This window comes from Leishmania martiniquensis, chromosome 31 (assembly GCF_017916325.1).
Source record: "Leishmania martiniquensis isolate LSCM1 chromosome 31, whole genome shotgun sequence".
Taxonomy (NCBI): Eukaryota; Euglenozoa; class Kinetoplastea; order Trypanosomatida; family Trypanosomatidae; genus Leishmania; species Leishmania martiniquensis.
In genome coordinates this window covers 1,069,969-1,097,719 of record NC_090166.1, presented here as the reverse complement: position 1 = coordinate 1,097,719, position 27,751 = coordinate 1,069,969, and the positions used below count along the sequence as shown (strand labels likewise).

The 27,751-nt window shown below is 59.0% G+C and overlaps 6 protein-coding genes across 6 annotated transcripts; all 6 read left to right on the top strand.

Moving 5' to 3' along the window:
- Positions 1–11: 11 nt before the first annotated feature.
- Positions 12–2,309, top strand: LSCM1_01519 (uncharacterized protein; the record flags this gene model as incomplete). The annotated part of the gene is made up of 1 exon (XM_067319126.1): positions 12–2,309. One exon carries the CDS (start codon positions 12–14, stop codon positions 2,307–2,309), a length of 2,298 nt encoding a protein of 765 aa, XP_067176405.1.
- A 1,728-nt stretch (positions 2,310–4,037) lies between these two features.
- Positions 4,038–5,168, top strand: LSCM1_01518 (uncharacterized protein; the record flags this gene model as incomplete). Its single annotated transcript, XM_067319125.1, has 1 exon — positions 4,038–5,168. The coding sequence occupies one exon, from the start codon at positions 4,038–4,040 to the stop codon at positions 5,166–5,168; it is 1,131 nt and encodes a 376-aa protein (XP_067176404.1).
- Positions 5,169–10,819: 5,651 nt separating this feature from the next.
- LSCM1_01517 (uncharacterized protein) lies at positions 10,820–11,971 on the top strand (the record flags this gene model as incomplete). Its single annotated transcript, XM_067319124.1, has 1 exon — positions 10,820–11,971. One exon carries the CDS (start codon positions 10,820–10,822, stop codon positions 11,969–11,971), a length of 1,152 nt encoding a protein of 383 aa, XP_067176403.1.
- Positions 11,972–15,291: 3,320 nt separating this feature from the next.
- Positions 15,292–18,474, top strand: LSCM1_01516 (uncharacterized protein; the record flags this gene model as incomplete). The annotated part of the gene is made up of 1 exon (XM_067319123.1): positions 15,292–18,474. The coding sequence occupies one exon, from the start codon at positions 15,292–15,294 to the stop codon at positions 18,472–18,474; it is 3,183 nt and encodes a 1,060-aa protein (XP_067176402.1).
- Positions 18,475–20,400: 1,926 nt separating this feature from the next.
- LSCM1_01515 (uncharacterized protein) lies at positions 20,401–21,036 on the top strand (the record flags this gene model as incomplete). The annotated part of the gene is made up of 1 exon (XM_067319122.1): positions 20,401–21,036. One exon carries the CDS (start codon positions 20,401–20,403, stop codon positions 21,034–21,036), a length of 636 nt encoding a protein of 211 aa, XP_067176401.1.
- A 2,695-nt stretch (positions 21,037–23,731) lies between these two features.
- Positions 23,732–25,411, top strand: LSCM1_01514 (uncharacterized protein; the record flags this gene model as incomplete). The annotated part of the gene is made up of 1 exon (XM_067319121.1): positions 23,732–25,411. One exon carries the CDS (start codon positions 23,732–23,734, stop codon positions 25,409–25,411), a length of 1,680 nt encoding a protein of 559 aa, XP_067176400.1.
- Positions 25,412–27,751: the final 2,340 nt, after the last annotated feature.

The window sequence follows — 27,751 nt, the reverse complement described above, 5'->3', positions numbered from 1 at the left end:
TCATCCTCCTCATGGACACGACACCGGCTTGGCTTGTCGTCGTGCTGCACAACAAGCAGCGGTACTGCGTCCCGGTGAACGCTGCCGGCATGCAAGTCGGGCCACCGGTGCCTTTCCGAAATGCGAATCGATACAAGAGAGGTGGCTACGGCCCAGGCACGGTCGACGGGCCGTCATCGAGTCCGTCTCCGCTCCCCGAAGTGTCGGACAAGACAGATGGCGGCGCTCCCCTCACCTCTGCAAGGGCCACCCCGTTAAGGGGGCGTCACTGTCGCCGTGCCCCCTGCGTACGCTTTACAGGCGAGCCCGCTGGCAACGTGGACTACAGCAACTTTCTGCGCGCCCAAATGGTTACGGTAACGGCAGCGGTGACGCCGCAGCCGTCCATTCTGCAGAAGAGCAGCGGTTTTCCTCGTGCGCTGCCGCCGCTCTTCGACTTCGAGTACGAGCCACCGCATACCCCACGGCGGTCTCCGGCGGAGGCGGCACCATGCACGGCACCCGCGTCCGTCAGCGCCAACGGCGGCGGCGCGGGCGTAATTGGACGCGAACAGGCAAACGGCTGCGTTTCCCGCGGTCATATGCTCTCGGCAGCGGGGGGCTCACAGCATCTTTCCTTGTCGGAGCCGCGCGCCCACCACCCGCCGCGCAAAGACAGCGATCCCTCCTTGCGCTTCGTGATGGACAAAGACATGGAGGGCACCGCTATGCTGCCGTGGGCGGTGCATCAGCTTCGGATGCCTGAGAGCAAGCCGACAAAGCACTTGGTGAATAAAGCGTCTGAGGTGGCGGCTGAGGCAGTGCCGTCGACACCAACGCGGCCGCCATCGACCGACTTTGGCGCCCGGTCAACGAAAGCCGTGCCACCTAATGGGCCCCACGGCGCCGTGTACATCTTCCACGGAGGCCCTAATCCAGTGCTAGAATCCCATGTTAGTAGGGCGGAGAGGGCGGCTTCGCGGGTGAAGGGCAGTGGCATGGTGACCGATTCCGCGCAGAGGGGACCAAAGCCGCTGAAAGGTCCTTGCCGCACCAAGTGCGAGAGCAGCGCAAGCGTGCCACGTGCCCCACGCGCGCTACCGCTGGTGGTGGAAGAAAATGAGGTGGGCCAAATCGCTTCTGATCTCGCGCATGGTACGCATACCTTCTACCGCACGCCGTCGCTGGACCGACTCTCGCTGATGTGCCGGGACGACGCTGCAGAAGACAAGAGCTGCGGCGCGAATCCTCTGCCCGTGGACGAGGAATTGGCCGCGCGGGTGCCCACCCACCGAACGGCGCCAACGACGGGCATAGAGTGTCGTATGGGCAGCTGCTTCTATGCAACACAGACGTCGCCGCCGGAAAGTGAGGCGCGCGCTGCCAGCCGAGTGGGCAACAGCGAAGAGACGAGGCGGAACGGCCTTTTCGGTGCGGTGGAAGACCGCATGGGCAGCAGCGCCCTTTGGGGATCGCAAACGCCATCGATAGAGAGTAAAGGGACCCCAACGCCGCGGCAGCGAACTGCTGTCCTGAGGGGGACACCAACGAACCTGTCGCCATCGCCGACGGACCCGTCAGTTGCAGAGTACGAGTATATGCGCCCCTCGACACCAATCGCTGTTAGCTTTTTTGCTGTCTCTCCCCCGCTCTGCGTCGAAGGCTCGTCGCGCGCCTCGCTCTTCCGAAGCCGGCATACCGCAGTGCACGGGCCGACACCGCGCAAGGCGGACCACTCGGTCGGGATGTGGGGAAGGCGTGCAATGCTTACCCTGCAGCGGCGCTTTGCCTACACAAGACTGCTGCGGCCTATGCCTAATGACACGAAGGAGGAGCCTCCAATAGGTTACGGCCTCGCCAGTAGCACGTATGGGGAGTCGACCGTCAGTGAGTCGCCGAGATCCACCGAGGCGCTGACTCCGCTGGCCACCGCATCACCGGGGTGGGAGCCCTCTTCAGGCGCGGCGGGCCTCCGCTCGATCGCGATGGGCGACTTTGAGGACACCGAAGACGCCATGGAGATGGTCGCCGCTGTGGCATCTGCCACCCGTAGCAGTCTCGCAGCGAGGCCCTCGCCACCCCAGCTCTTGAGCGGCTGCGAAGCTCGTCACCAGTCTCGATGGTCGTCGATTCGAGAACGTCTGAAGCGCCCACCTATTCCGGTCTCGCCGGATAGGGATGAGAGGCGACTGCCGAGCTTGCTGCAGCGTTCCCAGGCGGCGATCAAGGCAGCAGTGAAACACTTCGCTCAGCGTCGGAGTTCCTGTAACTCGTGCGCCACTCCCGACCCCTTGCGCATGCACCGCCGACCCAAAAAGAGTGTGAAGTGAGTCCCTCTCTTGTCGCTCACAGGAGTAGAGGGGAGGGGAGGCGGCATGATGCGTACTTCTCATCGACTTTTTTTTTGCTTTGTTATCGTGCCTTTTTCGTTGTTCTCGGGTGGGGAGTAAAGCGTTGCAGATGCGCATGAGCCATCGCCCGCTTTGCTTGCCAAGTCGTTGAGTTGCCACACCCGTTAATCTTTATGGCTTGCCTATTCAGCGATGTTGTTGTATGGCTCTCTCTCTTTCTCTCTCTTCTTTTTCCCCTTCACTGCCCTCGATCTGTCGTAGTCCATGTGACGCCGCAGCCTCTTAAACGTGTTTTTTTCTATATATATATTCGTACTCGAGGGGCATCCTCTCTCGCTTTGCCTTTTATCTATGTGTATGTGTTTGTGCTTGCATTGTCCTGCCCCTTCCCTTTTGTGTTGTATTTCCGTGATGCCTTCTCTTCTTTCGTCCTCTCTCTCTCATCCGTCCCTTTCGCTTTCTCCCCCCTCGCTGCCTCCCGTCTCTGTGAGACAGCACTGTTCCGCACCTGATGTCTGCTCTCTCTCTCTATCTCTCGCCTCTTTTCTTTCGCTCCTCGGCACTTACGTCTCACTCTCCCACGCACTTTCTCTTCTCGTCTTCCTCCTCTCCCACGGTCCTCCGGCAAAGCGAAGCAGCGATCAAAAAAAAATAGAGGGAGAGAAGATCGAGATAAAGCCCACGGTGCGTGGTCGATCCATCGCGTCGTTCGCGCTCCACCGACCATGCCGCCTCTCTTCTGCGTGTTCTGTGCCCCCTTCCCCCTTCTTCCCCTCTGATAACACCGCCAGCGTAACTCTGTGCGCTTCGTTCTCGCTTTTTTCTCTCTCCGGCGCGCACTTCTTTATGGCCGCGGTAACCGCTGTGTGTGTGTGTGTATGTGCGTGCATGCGTCTGTGGCGTCTCCTACGCTTCTTTCCAGCTGTCTGTCGTCGCTCCTTTTTGGCTCTAGACAGTGGATAGGCGCATGCCCCTATCGACGTGTTTCCCCATTTCTGCGAGACATGTGAACACAGCTGCCGGCCGCGCCGTTGCCTCGAATGAGACGGGCGCGCGGCGCGGCGACCCGCCTACCGGCACCCTCTTCGAAAGTGCGTGTGTGCGTATCTTTTCTTTGCGCGAACCGCTGCTCTTCGCGACATTTGGTCGGTTCGCCCACAGCTGTACAGCACCCATGCACGAGATTCTCGCCGTTTGCAGGCGACATGCTCCACCGTCTCACTCTCCTGCCCATCGGCATCCCCTCCTCTTTCACCCTTCACTCCGCTGGTGAGGCATCGGACACACCCGCGCATGCGCGGTCATTAGAGTGCTCATGTTCCACTCACCATTTCAGTCCTGTTCTCCAAGCAGTCGTTGCTTCTGTCGCCGCCCCTGCCCCTTCCCCCTCTCTCTGCTTTGCCGCCTCTCTTACCCAACAGGCCTAAGGCTCTTCAGAGGGGTACAGCTGTGCGCACCTCCCTGCACCCCTCCAGAACGGTCATACCGTCTGTCACACGTGCTCCTCTGGCAGACAGTGCGCGCTGGCAATACCTACCCGCATCTCTTCTGTACAAGACGTCGAGGCTTTTCATCTCTCACACACACCCAGTTTCGGCTCGCTGAGAGGCCACCATGGAAACGCACCTTCCTGCCTCCGCTGCTCTGCCCAGGCGCTTGCCACCCGTGCCTACGCGAACGCAGCGCCTCTCAGATGGCAAGGTGAGCATGCCTCTTCCGACGTTTGCATCGCCGCGGCACTGTCAGCCTCTGGCAGCGCACGAATCGCCCCCACCGGTCATCAGCGACCCCGATTCCACACCGAAGATGCTGCCGATCCGCCAGCGCATCTTGGCTGATCACAGCGACCCGCCTTCCATCCGCTCCGACACTCTGGACGCGATTGGGTGCTCGCGTAGCGATGCCGAGATCGGTGTTGCCGTCAGCGACCTTCGCCATAGTTCGTCGTCCACCCGTATCGTCTTCAACAGCTTCAGCTCACTCGACAGCGACGGCTCTCTGCCGTCGCTGATTCGCTCGCAGCACACCTCCGGTAGCACCTCTTCGAACCCCTCACTCTGCGGCGGGTGTGGAAAGGGCAGCACGCCAGTGGTGAAGGAGGCAGACCGCACCACCGAAGCCATTGACGGATCCAGGAACCCCGGCGCCTACGTGGATCACGAGAACTGGATGAACTCGAGCATCGAGCTGGGGGAAGCGGATGCTCGCAAGGCGATCACCGCTATGAAAGGCAGGAAGCAGTCGCGGCACCCCGCGGCACTATCGCCGACGACGGAGGCGGACTCTGCCACGGAGACTTCGATAATGGAAAAGGTGGAAATGGCCGGCCCACGAAGAAGTTTGCCGCGGTCAGGACGAAAGCGCTCGGTGAGCATCAACACGCCACCAGAGCCGCCACGAAAGGGGCTGTTGCAGATGGAGCTCAGACCTCTCGCGACGCCCATGGTGGCGCGACAGCAACAGCAGCTACCGTTGCTGCCGATGAACAAACTTCACCGGCTCCAGGAAGATCAGCACGAGCTCGTTATGGCTGCGCAGCAGCACCTGATCGAGAAACCTCACATGCCTGCGTGCGCCATTTTGCCCACCCCTCTGCCGCTACGGGACTCCTCACCCGCGCCTGCCGACAGGAGCCTACACTCAGTGCTGCTGACTGTCGCTGAGTCATCGGCATCCGGAATCGCTTTGCCAAGCACCGCCTCCTGCAAAATGGACCACCCACCCCTCTCCAGCACATGTGAGGAAAGCGGTTCGGCACTCAGCGCGGCACTGAAGAAGAGGATTTTGGCACTATGCGGTGGAGGCACCAAGCGGGTGGTGTCAAAGAGGAGCGTCTAGTGGACACCAGCGTCTCGACAGGCGCGTTGTGTTGATCTGTGCTCAGCGTTCCGAAGGGTGTCGGTGTGTAGTTGTGTGTAAATCTCTCTCTCTCCGCGCATGCGTGGGTTTACGAGTGAGAACGCAACACCTCGTGCGCGGCACTCTCACTCATGCTCAGTCCCCAGAAGGGGTGCCGGGCAAACAGGCACATGTGCGCGCAAAAGGGAAATGCACCGGAGCGTCTTTTGCATCACGAACGGCTCACACAGGGAGGCGTCCAGTAGGGCGTCTTCGTCGAAAAAGCGAGCCTCCGCTGCGTCACTCGATGCACTTGCTTTCACTTGCTTTGGCGCTCCATGTATGGGATCGTTGTATGCAGCCGCTCTCTCCCTCCTCCGCCTCTCCCCCCTCTCTCCCTGGACCCTCCGCCAGTTCGTGCCTCCCACTCTATTCCGTCTCGTCTGTCTGCTGGCCCGATACACTCTTTGGCCAGCGGCGTCAGTTGACTCGGACGAAAAGGCAAAAAGCGTTGAGCCACGCGTGCCTCCTTGGCCATGAAGGCGCAGAGGGGGTACAGGAGGAGGCGAGGCCCGAAGCGTTAGTCGCAGAGAGGCGCGCTGCGCATACTGCCTCGCTCCTTTGACCGGTCAGTTTCGCATGTGCTGTGGAGGTTGGCCTCGTCCTTTTTTGTTGTTGAGTGGCTTTTCGCTTCGTTTCTTGTGTGTGTGTGTGCATGTTGGCGCCTAGTGCATGCGATGGCCCGCACGATTTTCTTCTTCTGCGCTGAGTCCTCCTCCTCCCCTCACGTCTCTTTCTCGAGTGCTACGTACAGTGTCCCCCTCTTTGGTAGCGTACGTGGTTCCCTGTGGATGACTCGGTGGGCAGGTGCGTGCGCTGTCCTGCCTCATTACCTCTGCATTGAAAGCTACGGTGCATTTCTTCTTTCTCCGCTTGTTTATGTGTTTGTGTGTCTCCTGTTTCTCATCCTCCTATCGTGACCCGTCATCTCACCTGTCGCTTACTAGCGCTTGTTTACACAAGTAGCATTGAGCCTCTCCATCGCACACACACACACAGGTGCGGGGACAGCTGATGGTGACTTGGTAGCACCTTCACTGTCAGGGGCCAGTTATTTAGCATGACTTTGTCACGCTCGTGGGAAGAAAGGGCAAGGAGCATGGGGAAGCGCAGGGGGTGACTCGCACGAGCACGCATGCACACGCAGAGGGTAAGTGTGTATGCCGTCCCCTCATTGTTTGTGCATTCGATCCTCACCTTCGCCTTTCATCGGCTAGTAGCCTTGCACGGTGCGTGGTGTGTTCATGTTTTGCCTTGGTGGCGTACATGTCGGCGCTAACTCTCTGCTCCCTCCTCTGTCAGCACCATTTCACTTCATCATACGCCGCAGACCTTTGCATCCTTTCTGTTTTCTGTCACGGCATTCGATGTGCGTGGCACATTCGTCGATCGGATTCTCTGCATCGGGTGTCATGCGCTTCTTCAAATGCAGCCAAAGCAGTGGAATGCCTTGCGTGGGCGGCATCAGTCGAGATGGCAGCCATTTGGTCTGTAGACTCTGCGAGTGGTCCGGAAAACATCCCCGTGGCATAGAGAAGCGGTGTCGCGTTCAGAGACTCCCTCGCGCCTCCCCTCTCTCTCCCTCCCTCGCACCTCCTCTTGTGACGCTATCCGTGGTCTTTCCTTGAGAGAGAGCCATGACTGTTTTTTTTTGTTGTGTTTAGGGCTGAGCTTATCTATGTGTGTGTGTGTAAGTCGTTGGCTCTGTGTTTTTCTTTGTCTGTATTCTTATTTTTTGTTTGTGGTCTTCTTATCTATGTGTGTGTGTACGTTTGTGTGGTCCCCTCGACGTCGCCTTCGTCGATTGTGCTTTTTTTAGGCGCGCTTGTCTGTCTGCCTGCCTCTCTCTATCGCCCTTCGCCCCCCTCTGTGTGCCTCTTTTCATTCTTTCTGTTGCCTTTCGTCATTGTCACTGCCAAAAATGCGCGTGCGTTTTTTTTTTTTCACTTTGAGGTCGCGTGTCGTTGAGGCTGCTGCCGCCGCTTCTCTGTCCGCACCGTTCCGCCTCCGCTGTGTCTCTCACCTCCTTTACAGCAGTGAAACAGCTGCCCATCTGCTTCCATGTAGTGTCGCCCCACACATCGAAGAAACGGGGCGCGAAGCGCACGCATGCACGCGAGAGGGGGTGAAAAAAAATCAAAAGGGCGCCGAATGCTTTCACGGGGGTTTTACTTCCTTTTTTCTTTGCGGGAGAAAGGGGGAGAGGCGACGTGCTGCGCTCGCGGATGTTCCCCTCCCCCTCCCCCTTTCTTTCACCTTTGCTACTGCTCCATTGCCTCCTCCTTCCCCTCTCGCCCCTTCCATTCTATGCAGGCTCGAAAGAAGAGCTCATCCTCCTGCTCCGGTGCGCCGCATCGTTACGCCCAGTGTTGTCCCTTTTTTCGTTGCTTGTTTGGCTTTGTATGTGTTTGTGCAGGATCATCACGCTTCTGATAGCGTTTCCGGCTTCCTCCCTCTTCCTCCCTTTTTTTTCCTGCTCAGCATCACCGTAACAAGGAGGTCGACCGGTACTCGTGCTCCGTCACCATGGAGGCCCATGGCCTTCCAGAAATATGCGTATGTGTATATATAATGCCCCGGAGCTTCCTGCTGACTTCGCCGCCCTCGCAGGCTCCTTTTCCTTTTTCGTGCTCGGTGCGTGTATGTCTACGTCGTTTGTGTAAACGCTGTGCCCACAGCCACACGGGGCTTTGTGTGCGGAGGTGTTCGTACTGCCGTTGCTGTGGCACCCACGCGCACATGTCTTGTCGCTCTCACCGTGCCTCCTCCCCTTCATCCCCTTTGATTCGCTCTATTCTTACCCCCTTTCCCTTCGCGCACCTCTTGGTGGATGTGGTACCTCTGGGGCCCAGTGCCCTATTCTCTGTGTGGCGGAGGAAGCCACGAAGTCCCTCTCTCACTCACCCTCCTATCCCACCGTCAAGTGCCGAATCAGATCTGCTGTTAACGGGGCCTGTGGCCCGTGCATGTGGCGAAGCCGGGGCGATGTATCGCTGCGGTTGTCGGCCGTGAGGTCGCGCGTGGCGTTCTGTCGAAGCGACCTGCAGCACTGAGCGCGTCGGTGCCGTCCATGTGGTGGGCAGAGAGGGCCCGGGGTGACCCGAGCGCATCTCGCTCTGCCTACTAGCGTGTGGGGCCTCTTTCCTCCCCCCTTCCCTTCCCCAAGCCAGCGACACTGCGAGGGATGCACCGCGGGGCGGCTGGCATGCGAGGCGGTCGGGTGGCACTCCTGTGTGTAGGGCGGAGAGTAGGAAGACGTTGGGTGCCAGATAGTGTCTTTTGTTCTTTCCCCCATTTGGCTGCCTTACGCCGTTTCCCTTTGCCGGCTGCGCCTCTGTCTGTTTGTTTGCGGATCTGTGGACGTTTTTTTTGTGTGGCATGTGTGCTGTACCCTCTGCGGCTTTTCTTGGTGTTGGCACGCCCTCTTCCTCTGAGGAACGTCAGGCGCCCTCTCTCTCCCCCACAGCCTCATCTGCTTTGGCGCTCTGACCTCTGCCCCTTCACCCCCCTCCCTCCCTCCCTCCCCTCACACCCGCTGCGCTCATCGTGGTTACTTCTCTTTGTTTTCACCGCTGGGGGGTAGGGGGTAATACGTGAGTGTGCGCTATGTGGCGCGTGAACTACGTGTGCCCTCATTTCGCCTTCTCTCCAGTCGGTGATAGCACCGCTCTTCCTCTCCCTCACCCGCCCCTTTGCTCAGGGTGTCCGCCCTTTTTCTATTGACGGCTGTGCTTTCGCTCTGCCCCTTCCTCTTTTTTGTTCACTCGCCCTCGTCCCCTCTGGGTCTGCCTATGTCTGCTGTTCTCACGCCTCGTCGCCGCTCACCCGAGCGTGAGCGGAATACAGTAGAGGCGGAAAGGGCGGGGGCAGCGAGGAAGCGAGCACATACCTACGATACTAAGCCTATTTAAGGGGAAAGAAAACAACGAACAGCGTCGGCAATATATGTTCGTGTGCCCTCACACTTCGTAACCGCTTTCTTTCTGTTCTGTTTTCTCTCTCCCTCTCGTCCCCTCTCCCCATCCTTTCCTCTTCTCCCCCCTCCCCTCGTACGATTTGCCCCTTCACACGCTGATGTGTTGGGCCCTGCCCCTCCCCCTTCCCTCCCTTCCACAGTGTCGATGCTGAATGCCTCTTCGCATTAATTTATTTATTCATTACATATCGGCACGCTTTTCTTCTTCATTTTGTCTGCACATCTCTTTGTGCCAATGCTCTGTCTCTCTCTCCCACTCTCTCTCTGGGTATGTCTGGAGCTTCCTCATGCCTTCTCCTATGTGCCTCCGATCTGTCCTCTTCGAGCACTTTGGTATTGTGGTGTATATGTATACACGTCGGTGGGTGTTGGTGCGCGCGGGGGCGGTGCGGTGGTGGCGGTTGTGTGGTTCTTCCCAACCACCACCACCGCAATTTGTTTCAGCGTGGGCACTCAGCGAATACTATGACCGAGGGCGGGAGTATCACAGCCTTTACCTGGTATAGCGGGCCGTTGAGTATCCTCCACTGACTCCGATGGGGAGTGGTCATCAGTCACTGCCCAGTCTTCGTGCTCACTTCAGCGGCGTTGCTGATGAGTATCGCCATCCCAAACATACGCCACTTATGCAGAGCCCATTTACAATGCACAGAGGCGTGTTCACTTCCTCAGGCTCCTTTTCTGCGGAAAGGGGTACTCGCCTCAAGCATCCCTACTCCCGGTGACAGCGAAAACATTTCAGTGCCGGGCAGCAAGGCGCGGCGCCCTGTTCTCTGTGTGGCGGAGGAAGCCACGAAGTCCCTCTCTCACTCACCCTCCTATCCCACCGTCAAGTGCCGAATCAGATCTGCTGTTGACGGGGCCTGTGGCCCGTGCATGTGGCGAAGCCGGGGCGATGTATCGCTGCGGTTGTCGGCCGTGAGGTCGCGCGTGGCGTTCTGTCGAAGCGACCTGCAGCACTGAGCGCGTCGGTGCCGTCCATGTGGTGGGCAGAGAGGGCCCGGGGTGACCCGAGCGCATCTCGCTCTGCCTACTAGCGTGTGGGGCCTCTTTCCTCCCCCCTTCCCTTCCCCAAGCCAGCGACACTGCGAGGGGTGCACCGCGGGGCGGCTGGCATGCGAGGCGGTCGGGTGGCACTCCTGTGTGTAGGGCGGAGAGTAGGAAGACGTTGGGCGCAGAAGTGAAACCACGCGCCTTATTTTTCCTACGTCTATGATGCTCGTTTTTTTTGCTGGTAATGTGCTGAGCACCCCAACGGCCCGCCGACTGCGTTTACGCGACGTCTCCCTGGAGATGCAAGCACGAGCACGCATGCGCGTCAGCGCTTCACGTCTCGTATGTTCTCTCTGCACCTGTCGCTCTTTCGTGAACACACGTACACAGAGCTCATCTCCTGCTTCGACATCTCTTTGCCTCCCTCGTCATTTCGTTTTTTCTTTCCCTGCTGTGTCCCAGACCCACCCCGCTGGAGCCTTACCGACGGTTGTGTCTGTGTGCAGGGGACGTCTTCTCCTCAGCTTCCGGCATTATCTGCGGGCTCCGCACACGTATCAGCGCCTCTCCTCCTCGTCCGAGAAGCGTTTTTAGACCGTCGCTCCTCCTCCCGCCTCCTGCAATGTTCCGCCCGGCTGAGGATCAATTGGAGCGCATGGCGGCCTATGAAATGAAGCGCGGCGCCGTGCACGACATGGGTATGATGCTGCGCATGGAGGAGCAGCAGATGCTCATGATGCAGATGCAAGAGATGGAGATGATGCAGATGATGCAGATGCAGGCCATGGGCTGTATTCCCTCTTGCGCGGGTGCGCAGTGGGCCTCCCCGCTTGAGCAGCCACAGCTCATGATGCAGGAGTCCCCCTCGCCGCAGCAGCAAGACACGGACAGCGTCATGAATTTTTGTGGGCCTGAGACGGCAGCTGCTCCTACACGAAGCTCCTCTACTCAGCCTCCAGCGACCCGTGCTGGCCAAGTGTCTACCTCGCTTCCGTCGGCAGCCAAGCTGGTGATCAACGGCGGTGTGACAAGCACGTCGCCGTCTGCCACTACTGCACGCCGCGGCGTTGGCTTCTCCGACGCGTCCTCCAAGCCTGGAGATTCCTCTGCCTACGCTCCGAACAGCCTTTACAACACGATGGCGTCTGTCACCGATGCCAAGGAGCCATTCGTGGCGCAAGAGTCGATGTACAACGGCAGCAGCATGTACGCTGGCAACATGAGCGCCTCCGCCCCTGCTCTCACGGGTGGTGGCCTCAACGAAGGTGGCGCCAGTACTGCGGGGTACTCCATGTACGCGGCAAATAGCGCCAGCAGCATGTATGAGCAGCAAGCGCCGTCCTCCGCCGCAGCCGTCCCAAGCGCCACATTGACCGCTCGTCCTGCTGGCGCAAGAGTCTCTGGTAACTCCTCGAAGGTAGCCACGGCTGTACCTCAGCGTCAGAGGCCTGCGTCTGGCGTTTCGCCTGCGCTGCAGCGGAAGTCCTCGGCCAACGTGAATGGGAGCGATACGGCCTCCACGACAACACACCGAAGTCGAGAAATTCGCCAGAAGAACAGCGAGCTGAAGCGGCAGAGCCTAAGCCGCACTGTTGGCTGCGGCTCCCGCAGCTCCTCCATCTGCTCTGCCTCCGCAGAAAAGAAACTCTCCTCTTCGGCCGATAAGAATGAGCGTTCGTCATCGTCCTCCTGCCCTAAGGGCAATGGTAAGCGCCGCTCGCCCTCAACATCGTCATCGTCCTCTGCCAAGCAGAGAGATAGGAAGCGTCACTAGCCCACTACGCCTGTCACGCAGAGCCCCCACTATACTTAGTGAATGGGCATTGGAGTCTCTAAAGAGAGGCAAACCTGAGGTGTACAGACAAGCGTAGCAGCTGCTCCTCTCTGCGCTATGCCTGCCAGCCTCACCAATGCTTCGTCGAGAAAGGGACCAGGCACGCAGCTGCCGATGCAATACCACGTGACGAAGCTGCAACGCGCACCGTAAACGGAAGAGAAGAGTCGCGCTTCCTCCTTCGAGTGCTCATCTTGCGGGAGAGAGTGGACGGCTTCACGCACGCCGCTGCGCCATCGTTTTCTCTTGAGTCGTCTGTATTTGTTCGCCCCTCGGCCTGCATGTGCCGTAGAGAAGGAAACGGCCCCCCTCTCACTGTTTCTTTTTTTTCTCATGCGGTTTTTATTTTTTTTGCTTTGTGCATAATTTGTATGCTGTGCCTGTGGTCGGCGCGCGCGTGTGTATCGATGGCAGTGGGCATCTTGCAAAACGTCTCTGCCTCCTTGTGCGTGTGTTACAATGCCTGTCAGTTCTGCGAGATGGCCCTTGCGGTTGGTCGGTGTCGCTGTTGAATGCGTTTTTTTGTAGCGCTTTCGTTACTCTTTTCCATTGCGCTGTTTCGTATCCCTCGCCTAACGGAAGCGCTCAGATGCACTTCGCTGCCGCTGCTGTTGGCCTTCTTTTGATGCCTTTCTCCTGTGCGTGTTGGCCTGAATGTTTCCGCATGGAGTATGTGTCTGCCGATGTGCACATCTGTTTTGCTCTTTCTCGTGGGTGTGTGTGTGTGTTTACTTCGCCCCCTTCCGTTTTTATACGCTTGGCGCGGTACGCCTTGCCAATCGTCGTACTCCTCATTGGCTACGCATCATTTTTTTTCTTGGGCCCCTCCCCCACCCCCTCTCTCCTTCTGTCTGTCTGTCAGTCGGTCAGTCAGTCGCTCTTTCCCTCTCTCACTCTCTGTTTCTAATGTGCATAGCGCTGTCGTGCTCTTTCCTGTTTCGTCTTCGGGTGTGTGCATGTGTGTGGGGGGGGGGGGGGCTGTGTACAATCTGTATAGCTGCAAGTGCCAAGGCGGCAGTTAAGGAGGCGGGGGGGCTCCTGGCCGATCGCTTACTGGCCTCTCGCTACCATTCTTCCCCGACCCACCCTTCCATGTCTTCGGCATTCGTGCATGTCCTGCCTACTCACCTCGCGTCGCTTCTTCGCTATGTATGGTGCTCGGCTTCTTTGTGTTCTGAACGGCCTTCTAGGACGGACCCTGCTGATACATACTTGACCCACTGCTGTGTCCTCCAGACCTTTGCATGCATAAGGGGGGGGCAGGAGGGCAGGAATCAGGTGCAGGTTCGACGCGAGGTGCTGATTCACTGCCAGCTGCACAGGCCCACTGATGTGCGCAGCGCTAAGTGCTCCTTTCGCGCTCTCCCCTCTCCGAGTCGGACCCGGAACCTCCGTCGGCGCCCCATTTTTCTTCACTGTTGGGGGAGGGGAGGGGGGAACACGTCTAGAAAGAAAGCAGTGTGGGCCACTTAGCCGCGTCACTTCCTTTGCATTGCTGCTTTTCCTGCATCCGCATCATCTTTGTGTTTCTCTCTGCCTCTCTTACCCTGCGGTGACGTGTGGTTCTTTGGTGTGTGTGTGTGTGGGTGTGTTTCCTCTCGTGGCATGTCAGACAGAGGGGGGTGGGGGACGCTCTCGAGGGCGCCTGTAGAGATGTTCGTGAGTGCCGTGGCGCACCCGCTGGCGAGTTTCCTTTGCTCCCCTTCCCCCACCCCCTCCTCTCCCTTCCTCTGCTGCTGCTGCATCAAGGCCCGTACGGTGGCCACAGTATGCGCTGCTAGGGGAGGAGGGAAGGTGTAGGGGGGGAGGGGCTGATTCGAATGGCGGCTGTCTTTGTTTTTTCTTTCTTTTACCCTCGCGCGTCTTCCCACGATTCGTGCGAGTGAACAACAGAAGTAAAAGCAGCGCCCCTCACAGTTTGGCTTGAAACAAGCGCGCCTTCGTTGGTGGCGCAAAGGTGCAAAGGTATCTAATCTTCCCTTGGTCGCCAACGGCTCCTCACGAGTGAAGGCTCGCCTAGCAGAGTAGTGGCGGTAGGCCGCGGTGTATTTCTGGGTTCGCCGTCGACGATGGCGGATGTGTGAGCAGAACGCACAGCCATGTGCGTACTTTGGGAATCAACTGCCGTCTCTATGGTTGCAAGGCGCACCGAGCGGCACAGGAGACCTCCCCATCATGTCCCTCATCTCCCTCCGCCCCTCCTACTCCCTTCGTGGACCGGCATGGCACACTCTTCCTTTATCGGATCATGGAACGCGCCTCCCAAGCTGTCGAACTGGGAGACTGGCACACTTGCCCCACCGTCACCACCATCCTATTCCGGCGGCATCGCGCGCAAAGTACTGTCTCTCGCACAGTGCCTCTCCTTTTCTTTTTTTTGCGCGCTGCTGCTCTATTCAGGGTGGCCGTGAACGATACGCGGCTACTTGAGCTCGGCACTCACGAGGTCGGCCACTCCTCCTCACGCTTCTCCACTAACAGAATTGGTTTCGCATCTCACTCTCTCTCCCTCCCCATCGTTGTGGTAAAAACGGTGTTACGTCACTCGCGCCTCCTTCGCTTCACGCGCTTACATCGGTCTCTCGTTTTAACGTCGCTTTTTCTGTGGGCGTACGTTCTCGGATAGCCGCTGAGGAACCATTCTGCGAAGGGAAGGCCAGAATCGTTGCATAGGCGTGTGCGCTGCACAGGTAGCACCCTCTTCGCACCGACGGCACCGTCCCACTCCAACGGCCGCCACCTGAGGCGCCCCTCCGTCCTTCTCTCGTCCTCCTCCTCCTTCTTTCGCCTTTCCTGTTTTAGATGTATTGCCTCCCTTTCCGTTTGCCTGAGGCCCCCCATTCTCCTCCACCACCAACACCACCTCTCATCCACGTCTACCGCATACCTTTTCTTCTCATTCGTGTGTGCCTCTTTTCTGCATGTGTGCGAGTGCAAAGAGCGGTGCGCGCCCTCCCTCCTCCCGGTACTGCGTCTTCCGTATTCCGCTCACGCGTAAGCACCGCTGTCCCTCGGTGCGAAACCACCTCCCTCTTCGCAGCACCGGCTCATGTTTTTTCTTTATCTCTTCCATTGACATACCTTTCGTCGTGGAGCGTTGTTCTTCGCTTGCGTTTTCTGCTATTCTGCGCGTGTATGAGCGAACGTGGGTCCTGCCAAGAGCCAAGGAAAGCGGTTTCGTGCACGTGTGGTCTCACTTCACAGAGCCGCCGCAGCACTCGCGCAGGGCAAGAGAAGGGCAGCACGGAAGGCAATAAGACATGAGCTCCGACTACGTTTATGATGACTCAGCAGATCTGACTTCGCCGTTGTGCAGCCTCGTCCGCTCGGTCGGCGGAAATTCGTGGGCAGCAGGCAGCGGCCCTCCGACCGCCAGCGTCGATGACTTTCAGATTCCCACTGCGCAGAGCAGCCTCCAGTCACACAGCCAGTATGACCTCCCCCTCACTGGCGCCATCGATGTGCCACCGAGGGAAGCCCACGTGTGCCCGCGCCCTCCGTCACCACTAGTCGCGCTACATGCCGCTGTCGACGAGACTAGACAACGCGCAAGCGTCCGGGCGTCTGCGCAGTCGCCCACGGGCGGCTGGCGGTGTGGCGGCATCGATTCGGCCAAGCCCAACTGCAAAGCCGCTCTCTCGCCAATGCTGAAGGACCCCTCGGGAAGGGTGCTCGGCCACAGCGCCGACGGCGGCCTCTTCGGCCCTCGAAGCCTATTCACGACGGCGAACGACGACTGCGCAAGCAGCATCCGCATCGGCATGGCAGATAAAGAGATGTGCAGGAGCATGGGCTGGCGGCCTTCGGCATCTGTCGCTTTTCAGGACTCGGTGAAGGTAAGCAGGCGAGCGCCGTTGGAGAAGGCGCCCGTCTCGCCCTTGCCCGTCGCCGATGCGGGTGCAGATACATCCGTGCGAACAGACGGGCAGGTCTACCATCGCAGTACGCTCAGTGATGCGTGGATCAACTCAGAGCGCAGCCTTTTTTCGCCCTCCTCGGCTCGACTGTCAGGCCTCAGAGCCCCTCCCTCTTTGCCGTCGATCCCGTGCGTCCATGGCGCCGGTGACCTACGCGCGCACTCTAAGCACCGCAGCTTGCACTGCAGCGGGAGCGGCACGAGTAGGTTGTCGCTGGGCCGGCAGCAGCGGGCTGCCTCTGAGTCGTCTCCTACGATGCTACAAGAAGAGGACTACTTTTTCCCCTGTGGGACACCGCAGCCCTCCATACAGCCGGCATACACCTCTGCTCGCGGCCCTGAGGTGGGTAGCACCGAGAGCAGTGGATGCGACGACAGAGACGAGGAAGAGGCAGATGGCTCGCCACTCGGTCATCGGCCTGCGTATGACCTCAGCTGCGTCACCGGTGCGGTCGAGGACGCTGCCGAGGCAGAGATCGATCCGCTGGATTACGACACGGGTGCCCTCGACAGTGGCGATGATGTCTACGGGGATCTCGTGAACCTGCCTCGTGAGGAAGCCGAGCCATTGTTGCTACGCTGGTTGGGGTCACCGTCCATCGAGCAACCGTGGCGCGCGGCGACAAACCGGCATCCTAAGAGCGCAATGGCACCGCCAACGGTGATGCCGCCCGCACCCACTCTGCAGCATGCGCCCTCAACGCGAGAGGAGGTTCTCTCCACTTGGGAGCCGGTCCGTACGAAGACCTCGTCAACGGCAGAAAATAGGAAGGCAGCGCCCAGCTTCAGGAATGGCACTAACACAAAGCGGCCAGACGAGAAGGTGTCGAACAAATTGTTCGCGTCGTGTGCGATGAAGCCGCTTCGACCGACGCACCTCGTCACCTCCCTCTCGCCACCTCGCCTGATAACCACGAGAGCGCCGCATCCAACCTCTCCGCTCGCTGGCAGTGAAAGCGCTCTTGGTGCGGCCGTCACCGCAGAAGCTCAGCGCCTCTCCACCCCACAGCAGGCCACGGAAGCGGCAGCGCTCAACGGTGAGGGAGCCGCGACAGGCACCACGAGAAGTCGCTGCCTCCCGAAGACCTCGACTGTGTTGAACCGCGCAGGTGAAGGCGGCACGCAAGCCATCGTCACGTTGAATGGTAGCACCACATCCTCCGAGACGAGTTTGAGTGGGGCGTCTAAAGCTGTCGCGTCCAGCTCAGCCACTCCCTCGCCAACCGTGAGCAAGAGCGACTCGACCCAGTCCATGCACGTGAGCAGCCTCCGTGGTGAACCCCTAACGCCGCTACGGAAACCTCACAGCAGAGTTCACGTCCTCACGGGTTCCAGCGAGATCGATCATGGCCCGATCATGTCGAGGAAGCCGTGGCCCCTGCAGAGTCCAGCCTCGAGTATCATCGTAAGGCATCGCCTCTTTGACCCAAAGCACCCGCGCCCGCATGGCCCTCGCACACGCAGGCTGCTGAACGGAAGGCGCCGAGCAAACTGGGAGGCTCCGGAGACGCACTACGCGACCACTCTGGCAGACTTGGCAGCCTACGAGGAGGACGAAGACGACGTGCAGGAGAGGCACGTGGCGGGGGCCTCGGACGGCGGCAAAGTCATTGGCGTGTCTGTATCGGCACCTCGGCTGACCGAGACGCAAGGCAGTCCGTCGTCGCCGCGCTCGACCGCGGCCGAGACAAGAGGCCGTGGCAGAGTCACAGTGCCGACTCGATCCCCAGCATCGCCGTCAACGGCGCCGCACGTGTCCCCGTTGCAGCCGCCGACGTCCTCTCTCTCACCCAAGACATCAGCCGTCTCGATGGCCAAAACGACCGTGAAGAGCGGCTCGGCACCCATACTTTTCGGGCCTCTGGCTGCTGCGGCATCTGCAGAGGCTGACGCTGGTGGTATGCAGGACTCGCTCAACACCTCTACGAACGTCGCTCGCCGCACCGGCGGCATTGTTGTGGACGAGGTAGAGAAGGCGCTCCGCCTTCGTGAGGAATCGGAGTGTCTGCCGGGACTTGATGCACTGCAAATTCAGCCATCCTCTCTGCCTCCCCACATTCACCGTGCGCCTACCATCACCCGCAGTGTCAAGTCGCCGCTGCCGAGTAAATGGAGGCGCCAAAACCACCTCAACAGTCCAACCGCCAGGGGCGAAGGGGTGCATATGTGTACAAGCAGTAGCGGCAGCGGTTCCAGCTCGTGCACGACTCGTGACAGCGGTGTAGCGGAGGGCTTCAACGTGTTAGGTAGACAGCAGCTCGCCTCGTACTCCACGACAGGCATCCGCTCACTCATCGGGGACTCCTTTGGTCTATCAGCGCGTCCGCGAAGCCCAAAGCTGCCGACCTTTGCTCGCATCATAGCCCAACACTGCAATAGTAGTGCCGCCGACGTGGAGGAGAGCACGAGCGGCGCCGCGAAACGACTCTCGGAGAGCGATATACCCACCTCATTCGCAGATCACAAATTCTCTGATACGCTTCCCAGAGCAGGGTCATGGCTTACACGCCGCGGCAAGACAGAGTAGAAGCCGACGCCGCGCCTGCAGAGCCCCGCGTACGCCTCTGCGCTCGGGCTTCTTTTTTTTTCTACGTGACTCTCTCCCTTTTCGGTCTTTGAACTGTGTCAGCAGTTGTACCGCTATGGCAGCTCTGTCGCACTTTTCTCTTGGTCTGGTCCGCCTGACATTTTTTTGGTGTGGGTGCGCGGCTGTTTCTTTTTCTGTTGTTGCTGTTTGTTGCTTTGCCGCTGTCTTGGAGATTCCTTCTGCTTCTCGGCTGCGTGCCGCACCGCATCGCTCTCCGGCGTCCTGTCCTCCCCCTCCTTTTCGATCGCAGGGGCTTTGCAGCATGTACATATAGGAAACAAGCGGCATTTTCTTCGTGCGCGGCGCACCTGCCTTGGCCGCCTCCCAGCAATATAATGTGCCTATTCCTTTGTTCTTGTTCGAATCGGTTACGTGTTTCGCCCCTTCGACCACCACCATAGCCCATACGTGCAAGCAGACACAGGCACAGACCTCTCCCACTCCCTTTCCCGCTCCCCCCCTCCTCATTGAATCGTTCACTTTGTTTTTCAAGTTTCACCTCTCTTTGAGCTCAACCCGCGTACAGCTGTCGAGCGTATGTTTCCCCCGCGATGCGTACCTGTGTATGTATGTATATGTGTGTGTGTGTCTGTGTGTGTGCTTGTGCCATCTCCCTCCACGTGGGCTATCCCCGTGTGGAGACCTTCCTGGAAGCATGCCACATCCTCGTCAATGCTTTCGCTTGCCCTGGTACGTATCCAATGATCTCTGCGAGCTCACAGACAGCCCCGAATGCGTGATGTCGACATCAGCCGCTGCTTAGCCTGCGTTGGTGCGCGTCTTGTCGATTGGCGTCTCTGGATGAGGTCGACAGGTTTTCGGCTGCCTCTCGTGCATGCAGGAAAGGAAGCTTTGTAAGAAGCAGTAGCGCGACGGAGTGCCCCCATTTTTGGCCGATGGCGTAGCACTGGCCCCTTTGACCTATCCCACCCCCTCCCCCGGAACGTTTCTTATTTTTCTCCACTCCGTCCGCCCCCCCTCCCCACACACCTCCCCTTACCCATTTTCTCTCTGTCATTGGCTTCGTCATTTTTTGTTTTTCCCTTTCTCTTTGCCCTTCGGCGTGTGCGGTCGCGTGTCTGCGGGGCGTGCCTTCTCGGGCCCCTTCGTGTTCGCGCGTATCTCCTCAGTGCCTTTTCATTTCAGCTCCCCTGTTATGCTCTTCGTATACGGCTCTCTGCCTCCCCTCCCTCCCTCCCGCTCTCCGCTGCCTTCCTTTTTCTTTTTTCTTTTCTTCTTTATCCTTTGCTACGTACGCCGACACGTCGCAACAGGCGCGTAGGCCTCCTCCGCCCCCGTCCCGTTGGTGGGCATATGTGTGCCGTTCGTCGACCTCCGAGTGCGCCTGGGCCTCTTTGTGCTCCCTCTCCCTCCCTCTCTCTCTCTTTTGCTATTTTCTGTTCGCCCTGCCATCGGTTGTACGCGCATAAAAAGCCGTATCTGTCGAACGGCACAAGACAGTCACGTGTCTTCACGACTCCCAGAGAGAGGAGAGAGAACCAAGTGAGCATGGGCTACACGCATCATGGGCTAGCCGACAAGGAATGGAAGCTCTGCTAAAGGCGATGCTCCCTACTCCTCCCCACTCGTAACGACGAGCAGGTCGCTGCCGTCCAGCGGCGCAGATCTCACTCAGCTTTACCGCGTCCGTTGTGTCCTCCCCCGGTCCCCCCCCCAGTCAGGCTTGCACCTCTCGTTGCAACGAGGCGCGCAATTATGTCACAAGTAACACAACAGAAATCGTGCGCACGGCCGCCTCGATCGACGACAAGCAGGTCGGCTCGCGCACCCTTACGCTCGCGCTTCGGAGCACGCATTGATGGGCGCGCACAGGCAGGTGTTCCAACCCCACGGCCAGTCTTGGCCATGGCTTCAGAAGCGATAGGCTGCTGCCTTGTGCTTGATTCGTCGGCGCTGCTGTGCCCTGAAATCGATATGCACGACCTCCTCGCGCGCAAGCTGCCGTCCTCCCACCACGTCGCTGTCATCCCACGCGACGTCGTCGACGAGCTCTACGGACTCCTGCGATGCGAGAACGGCGCGGTAGCCATCTTAGCAGCAGCGTTTTTGGCGCTATTCGACCAGAGTCCTCAGTTCCATCACCGCGCCCCAGCGCCGCCCTCCGCCGTTATGGGCGGACGGCCTCCGGTGTGCCGCAGGCCGGGTGCGGTGCTCCGGCAGAAGTCTAAGGAGACGTTCTACCCGTTGGAGAAGTTTGCGCGTAACCGCGACACCAAAATTGTCGCCTGCGCTCACTACTTCACCGTTTGCCCCGCCGCGTCGGCACGCGGTAGTCGCACACGAGACGCCGAGGGCCTGCCCTCTTCTCAGCCCTTCGCAGACCGCTGTTTCGGCTGCACAAAGAATTTTTTCGTGACAAACGACTTGATGCAGCAGCTCAAGGCGAGCGCGTACAACATCCCCACGATAGACGCGAGAACACTTGCGAAACACTTTGGCCGCCTCAGCGCATATGAGCCGCAACATGCGAGCAGAGGCTAGTGTCTTCACAGAGGGGGGCGGCGTGTCCGTGCAGTCTTCGCGTGTGCGTAGGCCATGACCGTACAGGCCACGGGAAACTTCAGGAAAGGGGGGATGGACCCCTCACCTCCGCCCCTCTGCTCCCCCTCGACAGTGCAGATCTGAAGAAAAGGGGGGAAGTCCACTGCTCTATTTCGGCGCAGCCGCGTCGTTTGCTTTATGCGTTTAGTGCCTAAGCTATCAATATTTTTTGGCGACAGACGCGTATGCTTGACCAAGACAGGATCAACGAAGAGCTCGCCGGTCAACGAGGCACAAGGTAACTTAGTTGGTGTCACACCGCAGCTGGTCACCAGATGGCCAGGGTGAACGAGACCCTCTCTTTCCCTTCTTCCGCATCACCAACTTGGAGGAAAAGCCTTCTCCTTCCCCTCCAGCAGCAGCAGCAGCAAGGATGCCTCCTCCCGCAAGAGTGGCGCATTTCTTCTGCGAGTTGACTGACGTTGATGGTTTTTTTTCGTTCTCTCTCTCTCGCAACATTCTTTTTTCTTTCCCTCACCGCGGCTCCGCCACCCATCCCCTCTGTGTCCCGCCTCGGCATCACCCACACGCCTCCCTTCACATCCGCAGACCATTGTGCGACGGGCTGTGAACATCTGTTTGGGCCGCCTCCATCGCCCTCTTGCCCTCCTCCTCCGAGACGTCACTCGCAAGTCCACTTCACAGTCGTTTGCTGATCGCGAGCGGGCGAGCTTGAAAGACGCGCCACATTGTCTGCGATTCATATTTGGCTAGTTTTTCCTCGCCTCCTCCCTCTCCCATTATACGCTCCTCCCCTTGGGCTGCGCATCTTGCACGCAGGCACGCACACACACACACACGAAACCCGTTTCCCTTTCTCCTCACGCATAGCAGAGGCTCCACCACACATTTTTTTCCACAGCGCCCTCGTCGCTTTTTTCTTTCGCCAGCTCACTCGCCGGTGACGCCATCGGCTACTCACGCGCTTGCGCGTGGGGCATCGAAAAGGTGCGAAGTGGAGAGACCGCTTGTGCAGGGAGTTGTACCCGACGAAACTGCTACAGTCTACTGTATACCCGAGGAGCGCCCGTCTGCTCGTACGCGCGTGCGCAGCAACCGGCAGAAAAACGCGCACGTGGAGCCACTCGTTCTTTCCTTTCCCTTCTCCCCCTCTTTGAACCTGCTCAGCTCGCAGCGTTGCTGCTTGCAGCTCGCACGGGTGGAGAGGCGCCGAACAGACCCACGTCCGTTTCCCTACCCCCTTTGTGTCTGTCTGTGTGTGTGTGTGTGTTTTTCGGGCTCGCCTCTACACATCCGCATCAGTGCGGCTCGCACAGAAGAGCGTGTCGGCAAAAAGGGAGGCGACACAGCTTCGTTGTCGCTTCCGGCTTCCTCTTTTTTCTTTGTTATAGTGTGCTTGGGAGCCTCTCTCCAACAAGGCGCTACGTTACGCAGGCGATACACACGGTCAGTCATCGGAGGTGCTCGTGTAGCAGTAGCAGTGAGAGCAACAGCTTCCTGTCACAGGCGCCTGATTACCCAGGTTCGACCTCGCGGCACAGGAGCTTCCCGAACGCACCGCTAGGCGAGCAGAGGGTGAGAGAAGAAAGCAGCTCAGACGAGTGCATCGCCAAGGTTGCCGGCTTCGTCGCCGGAGCCTTTTACATCAAGAGCACTCAGCCGAATCCAGGGAGGGTACCACAAGCACGCGCGCCTCATTTGTAAGTGTGTGTGTGTGTGCGGACTCGCCTGTTGCTGCCTTTTATCGTTGGCGCTCCCGCCGACTCCCTCCCTCTCCCTTTTTTTGCTTTGTCTTTTGTGCTCTTTTACATCTCGTTTCAGTCATTTCTTTGCCATTTTTTTCGTGTGCGTGTGTGCCCGTCTCATTGCGCTTCAAGTTGAAGTCGTTTACTTTTTTGTTCTCCTTATGTACGGCGCTTGCTGCTCGCTTCCGATTTTCACCTGTACGCCCCGCTTTGTCAACCAAATCGCTGCGAAGGTACGTGTTCTTGCGACGTTCGAGAAGCGCGGCGGCACCCTTTTTTTAGGCGGTGCGGTGTCGCTGTTCTTATTGATCGGCTACTGTGTAGTGGCGGTGGATACTTGGCTTGTGACATCATCATCATTTCTTTTTTTCCGTCTGCTACGGTTCCTGCACCGTCAACTTCTGTCTCGCTGCACGGGGCACTGCCTTATACGCCATCTTTCCCTTCCTCCCCCCCGACTGCTCTCTTTTCATTGCTATTTTTCGGCGCTCTGTTGTATTAGCTCACATTTTTTGTTTTGTCGAACGTGTGTTGCAGTTCCGTGCGCGCGCGCCTCCTCTCCCACCCACTCACCCCGGCAGGCATACACGGTGGCAAGCGTTCGCCCGGCAACACAGGAAGGAGGGGTAATCCTTTTTCTGTACGTCTTGATATCATATATACATCTATATACATATATATATATACATCGAGTGTGCTCCTCTTCCCTACCCCCCCCACCCGCGCGTGCGCTTACTTACATCTGTGTTGTATATTCACGTGCCCTGCGCTTCTATTGGGCGCGGACTCTTACGCAGCGCATCCCGCCGTCTCTGTGTAATCACTCGCGGCTCCATCTCTCCTTCGCGCTCTCTCTTTCTCGTGACGGGAGGGAGGGCAAATTAATCGGAACACATACACGAGGAGGGCGAAACGGAGCCGCTAGCACAATGAGTGCCAGCCGCACGAAAGGCCACACCTCCCTTTCGGTGCCCGTCCAACCGCTTTCGCCCGCAGAACTGTGCGAAGTAACGCCGATATGGGAAAGGTCAAAGTCGATATCCCCCTCACAGGCGGCCGAGTCGTTTCAGCGATTCCGACCGCGAAACTCAGACGCTTCGGACGGCAGTGGCCTCATCTCACTTGTGCCGTCGCATGCAGTCCCTGGCGCCTCGCCGCTGGCGAACCCACCAGCTGCCGCCTACAGCTCCCGCCGCTCACGCACGAGCAGCCTCACGCCACTGCCAGCAGACTTGGCCGAATGCAATTCGGCTTTCCTTTCGCAACACAGTCACAGCGGGAACCCTTCGCGGCACCACGTCCCAGAAAGCCGGCGAGGATCTTTAGCGGTCTTCGCACCATGGGCCTCCGCAGGATTTGCGCAGCTTCCACACCTCGGGGACGAGGGCGGCGCGCCCTTTTTGGCGAGCAGCGCGGTGACCCCGACGAGCCGGCGCAGCTCTTGCAGCTACTCCGACTCACTTGCCCTCCAACGCCGTGCGCGCAATGACGCCTCTCCCGTTGCTCTCGGAAACCCCTCGGTGATCCGGCACCTCGCCAAGAGGAGGGAGCGGCGCATGTCGGAGGCGGCTAGGAGTCGGCGGAGCAGCACTGCTAGTGGTCTTGCCAGCTTCAGCCAGGAAATGCTGTTGCGCTCGCCACGAGAAAGTGGTCGCACGATGAGCCGCTCAACGCGCTACTCATCGTTGGACCCCTCCGCGATCGCCGCACGAGCCGCCGTCGAGGCGAGTCGGCGATACTCAGCGCCCACGGAGGAGGTGCACCCGCCGACCGATGACGCCGCCGAGGCGTTTCTGAGCGGCGGCGGTGTTCCGCTCGCCCTGCACAGTGAGGAGGAGGAGATGATTTTGTACACGAAGGCTGGCGCGAAGAAGGTTCGGCGGATGACGCAGGAAGCCCTCCTTCCAGCCTCTGTGGCCTCTTCCTTCTACCGCGGAGGCGCCATTGATCAACCTCGACGTGAGGCGGCTCCATCAGCAGGGCCACGCTTGGCTGCCGAGACGCCGATAAATGCGATACTCGAGGCTGACCCCCTCTTTGTCGACGCGAGCAACGGAAGCGCCAGTCCGCTTCCGCTGGAACGAGGCGTGCGCAGCCACCGGGGGTCTACTGTGACGGAGATGCCAAAGGCTGGCGGGGGCAATACTGTCGCCGCGGCGGAGGTGGTGGCGGCGATGCGCTCCCCACCTACCCCTCCTGCAGAGGGTGTCCCGAGCTGCGTCAAAGATCAGAAAATTGGCAAGCTGAGGCGCTTCTTCTCCTTTCTCAGCCCGACGGGGAGAGCACACGGCAACAGAAATGCTTCCATTGTGGACAGTCCCGAAAGCACTCCATCCACAGCTGTCAGCACCCCCGCTCAGCCCGACGTGTTGACACCTGCTACAGATCTGACGACACCGACGACGGAGTCTCCTTACCTCTCGGCCGAAGACACGAAAAGGTCGATGCCGGAGCAGGTTTCATCATTCGGCGGGCGGGCCACCTCACCTCGCTTGCTCGACGACGGCGCGATGACTCGGAGGCAACCCGAAACGCCAGAGGGAAATGGCAATGACCAATCCGCTTCATGCTCTCTGCTAATGGGGACCCAAGCGCCGACTCACTTTTGATTTTTCGTGGCATCCCATGCAGAGAGCGTCAGTGGCGCTGGCCCGCTCCGGCCACGCGGCAGCGGGTTCAAGTAGCAGCCCCGCCAACGTTGCTGCCCTCAGTGGCTCACGCCTATGAAAAGATGATGTTACTGAGGTGGATGTCACCGGCTTCTCCGTGTATATGAGCGCTGCCAGTGACTGCGATGGGGACGTTTTGTGGCATGCGCCTTCGGCACTCTTCTCTGGGGAGGTCGCACATGATGTGCCATTCGTTGCCGCATGTACGCTGTTAGCGAGCAGCTGCTCTCATGCGACCTCGCTGCCACCGCTCAGCTGGCGATTGGATGACCTCATTGGTGCACATGCGGCGAGGGAAAGGAGTGGCGGGGACGTCCTTACAAATGGGCCCGAAAGCGTGCTGTACACCCATTCCGCTCTACTGGCTCTCTACCCACTGCCAGCGGGTGACTTCTCTTTGACTAATGTAGCCTCCCGCCGCTATCCAATATAAACGAAAGGATTCGCGGTGGATGGGTGGGGTGGTGGTCGTCGTCGTACGCCTCAGCGAGTCACTATCGCCTCTGACGCTGCTCTTCCTATGTGACTGTCATGTACGCTTGCTCGCCCCCCACATCACATAAGTACACCCCCTCCTTTCTCCTTACTTCTGCCACACACACACACACACATCATCGCATTGGTCTCACCTCTCCCCCTCCCCTCCTCCTTAAGCCTGAGTGCTATCTTCCTGTACCTCTCCCCTCCTCTCCCTCTCTTGGTATAACCGGCGCTGTTTTTTTTCAACTGTCTTCGTTTCGCTAAAAATCTCTTCCTCTTTTTTTTTCGTCTTACCACCCCTATTTGGTGGTGGTGCCCTGGGTGCATCTGCTTATGTTGTAGAGGCGAGAGAAGTGGGCTGTCTCTGTCGCTGTCTGCTTGTATTTGTGTGTGTGTGTGTCTGTCTGTGTATGCGTCGCTCCGTATGCGCGAATATGCGGGCTTCCTGTACGCATGTGATTCACAACCCAAAGGAATCACGACTGCACCCTCTTTCCTGTGCAGCCAGCCGTCTACCCCCCCACACACACACACTGCTTCTTTTCTGTTCCGTTACTTTCCTCTGTCAGCAGAATGTTGATTGAGCGACCATAGTGCTGCCTGCGCATCTCTTCTCCTCCTGTCACCGATGTTCCTGGGCGACATCCGTACGTGCATACACCGCCGAGCGATGCATGACACGGCGTGCTCTCCCCTTTTTTCCTCCGTCTACGCTTTCTTTGCTTACGCCTCTTTTTTTGTGTGTCTCGCAATTTTGTATTGTCCCCTCGACAAGAGGGGGGGCACACCTCTTGGTGGATGTGGTACCTCTAGGGCCCAGTGCCCTGTTCTCTGTGTGGCGGAGGAAGCCACGAAGTCCCTCTCTCACTCACCCTCCTATACCACCGTCAAGTGCCGAATCAGATCTGCTGTTGACGGGGCCTGTGGCCCGTGCATGTGGCGAAGCCGGGGCGATGTATCGCTGCGGTTGTCGGCCGTGAGGTCGCGCGTGGCGTTCTGTCGAAGCGACCTGCAGCACTGAGCGCGTCGGTGCCGTCCATGTGGTGGGCAGAGAGGGCCCGGGGTGACCCGAGCGCATCTCGCTCTGCCTACTAGCGTGTGGGGCCTCTTTCCTCCCCCCTTCCCTTCCCCAAGCCAGCGACACTGCGAGGGGTGCACCGCGGGGCGGCTGGCATGCGAGGCGGTCGGGTGGCACTCCTGTGTGTAGGGCGGAGAGTAGGAAGACGTTGGGTGCCAGATACACACCTGCTAGATGACGAGCCCATCTAATCTGTATCCCTTTTCGCTCTTTTTTGTATTTCGAACGTCCTTCGCCCCCATACGCGACCCCCTCTCCGCTCGTCTTTTGGCCTCTCTGATGAAGAGAACCCACTCTTCTCTTTTTTTTCGCGGTGCGTTCGCGCCCGCCCGCGCAAAGGTGCCCTCCGCACGCTGCCACGTAGATCCCTTTGATCAAGGCACCCGCTTTCCTTTGCGTGACTGGGCACATCTCCTAAAAGGTGAAGCAAGAAGACACGCTGCCCGGTAATCCTCAACGCCGGTGGCACTGTGACGCCACGCTTCCCCTTCCCCACCCCTCCCTGCTCTCCAGCTTTCTTACTGCTGAGGAGAGGTGGACAGATACACGCCGCGAACACTTTTATCCTCCTGCTGACTCTCTCTACCCTCCTTTGGTCTCGCCCTCATCACTCTCTCGAAAATGCCCTCATCGGGAGTGGAAGGCCACTTCCCGTGCGTGTGCGCGCCGCACTGCTGCTCGTTTCTCCTTTAGCCGTTCTGCGGCTGCTTTACACTGCATCT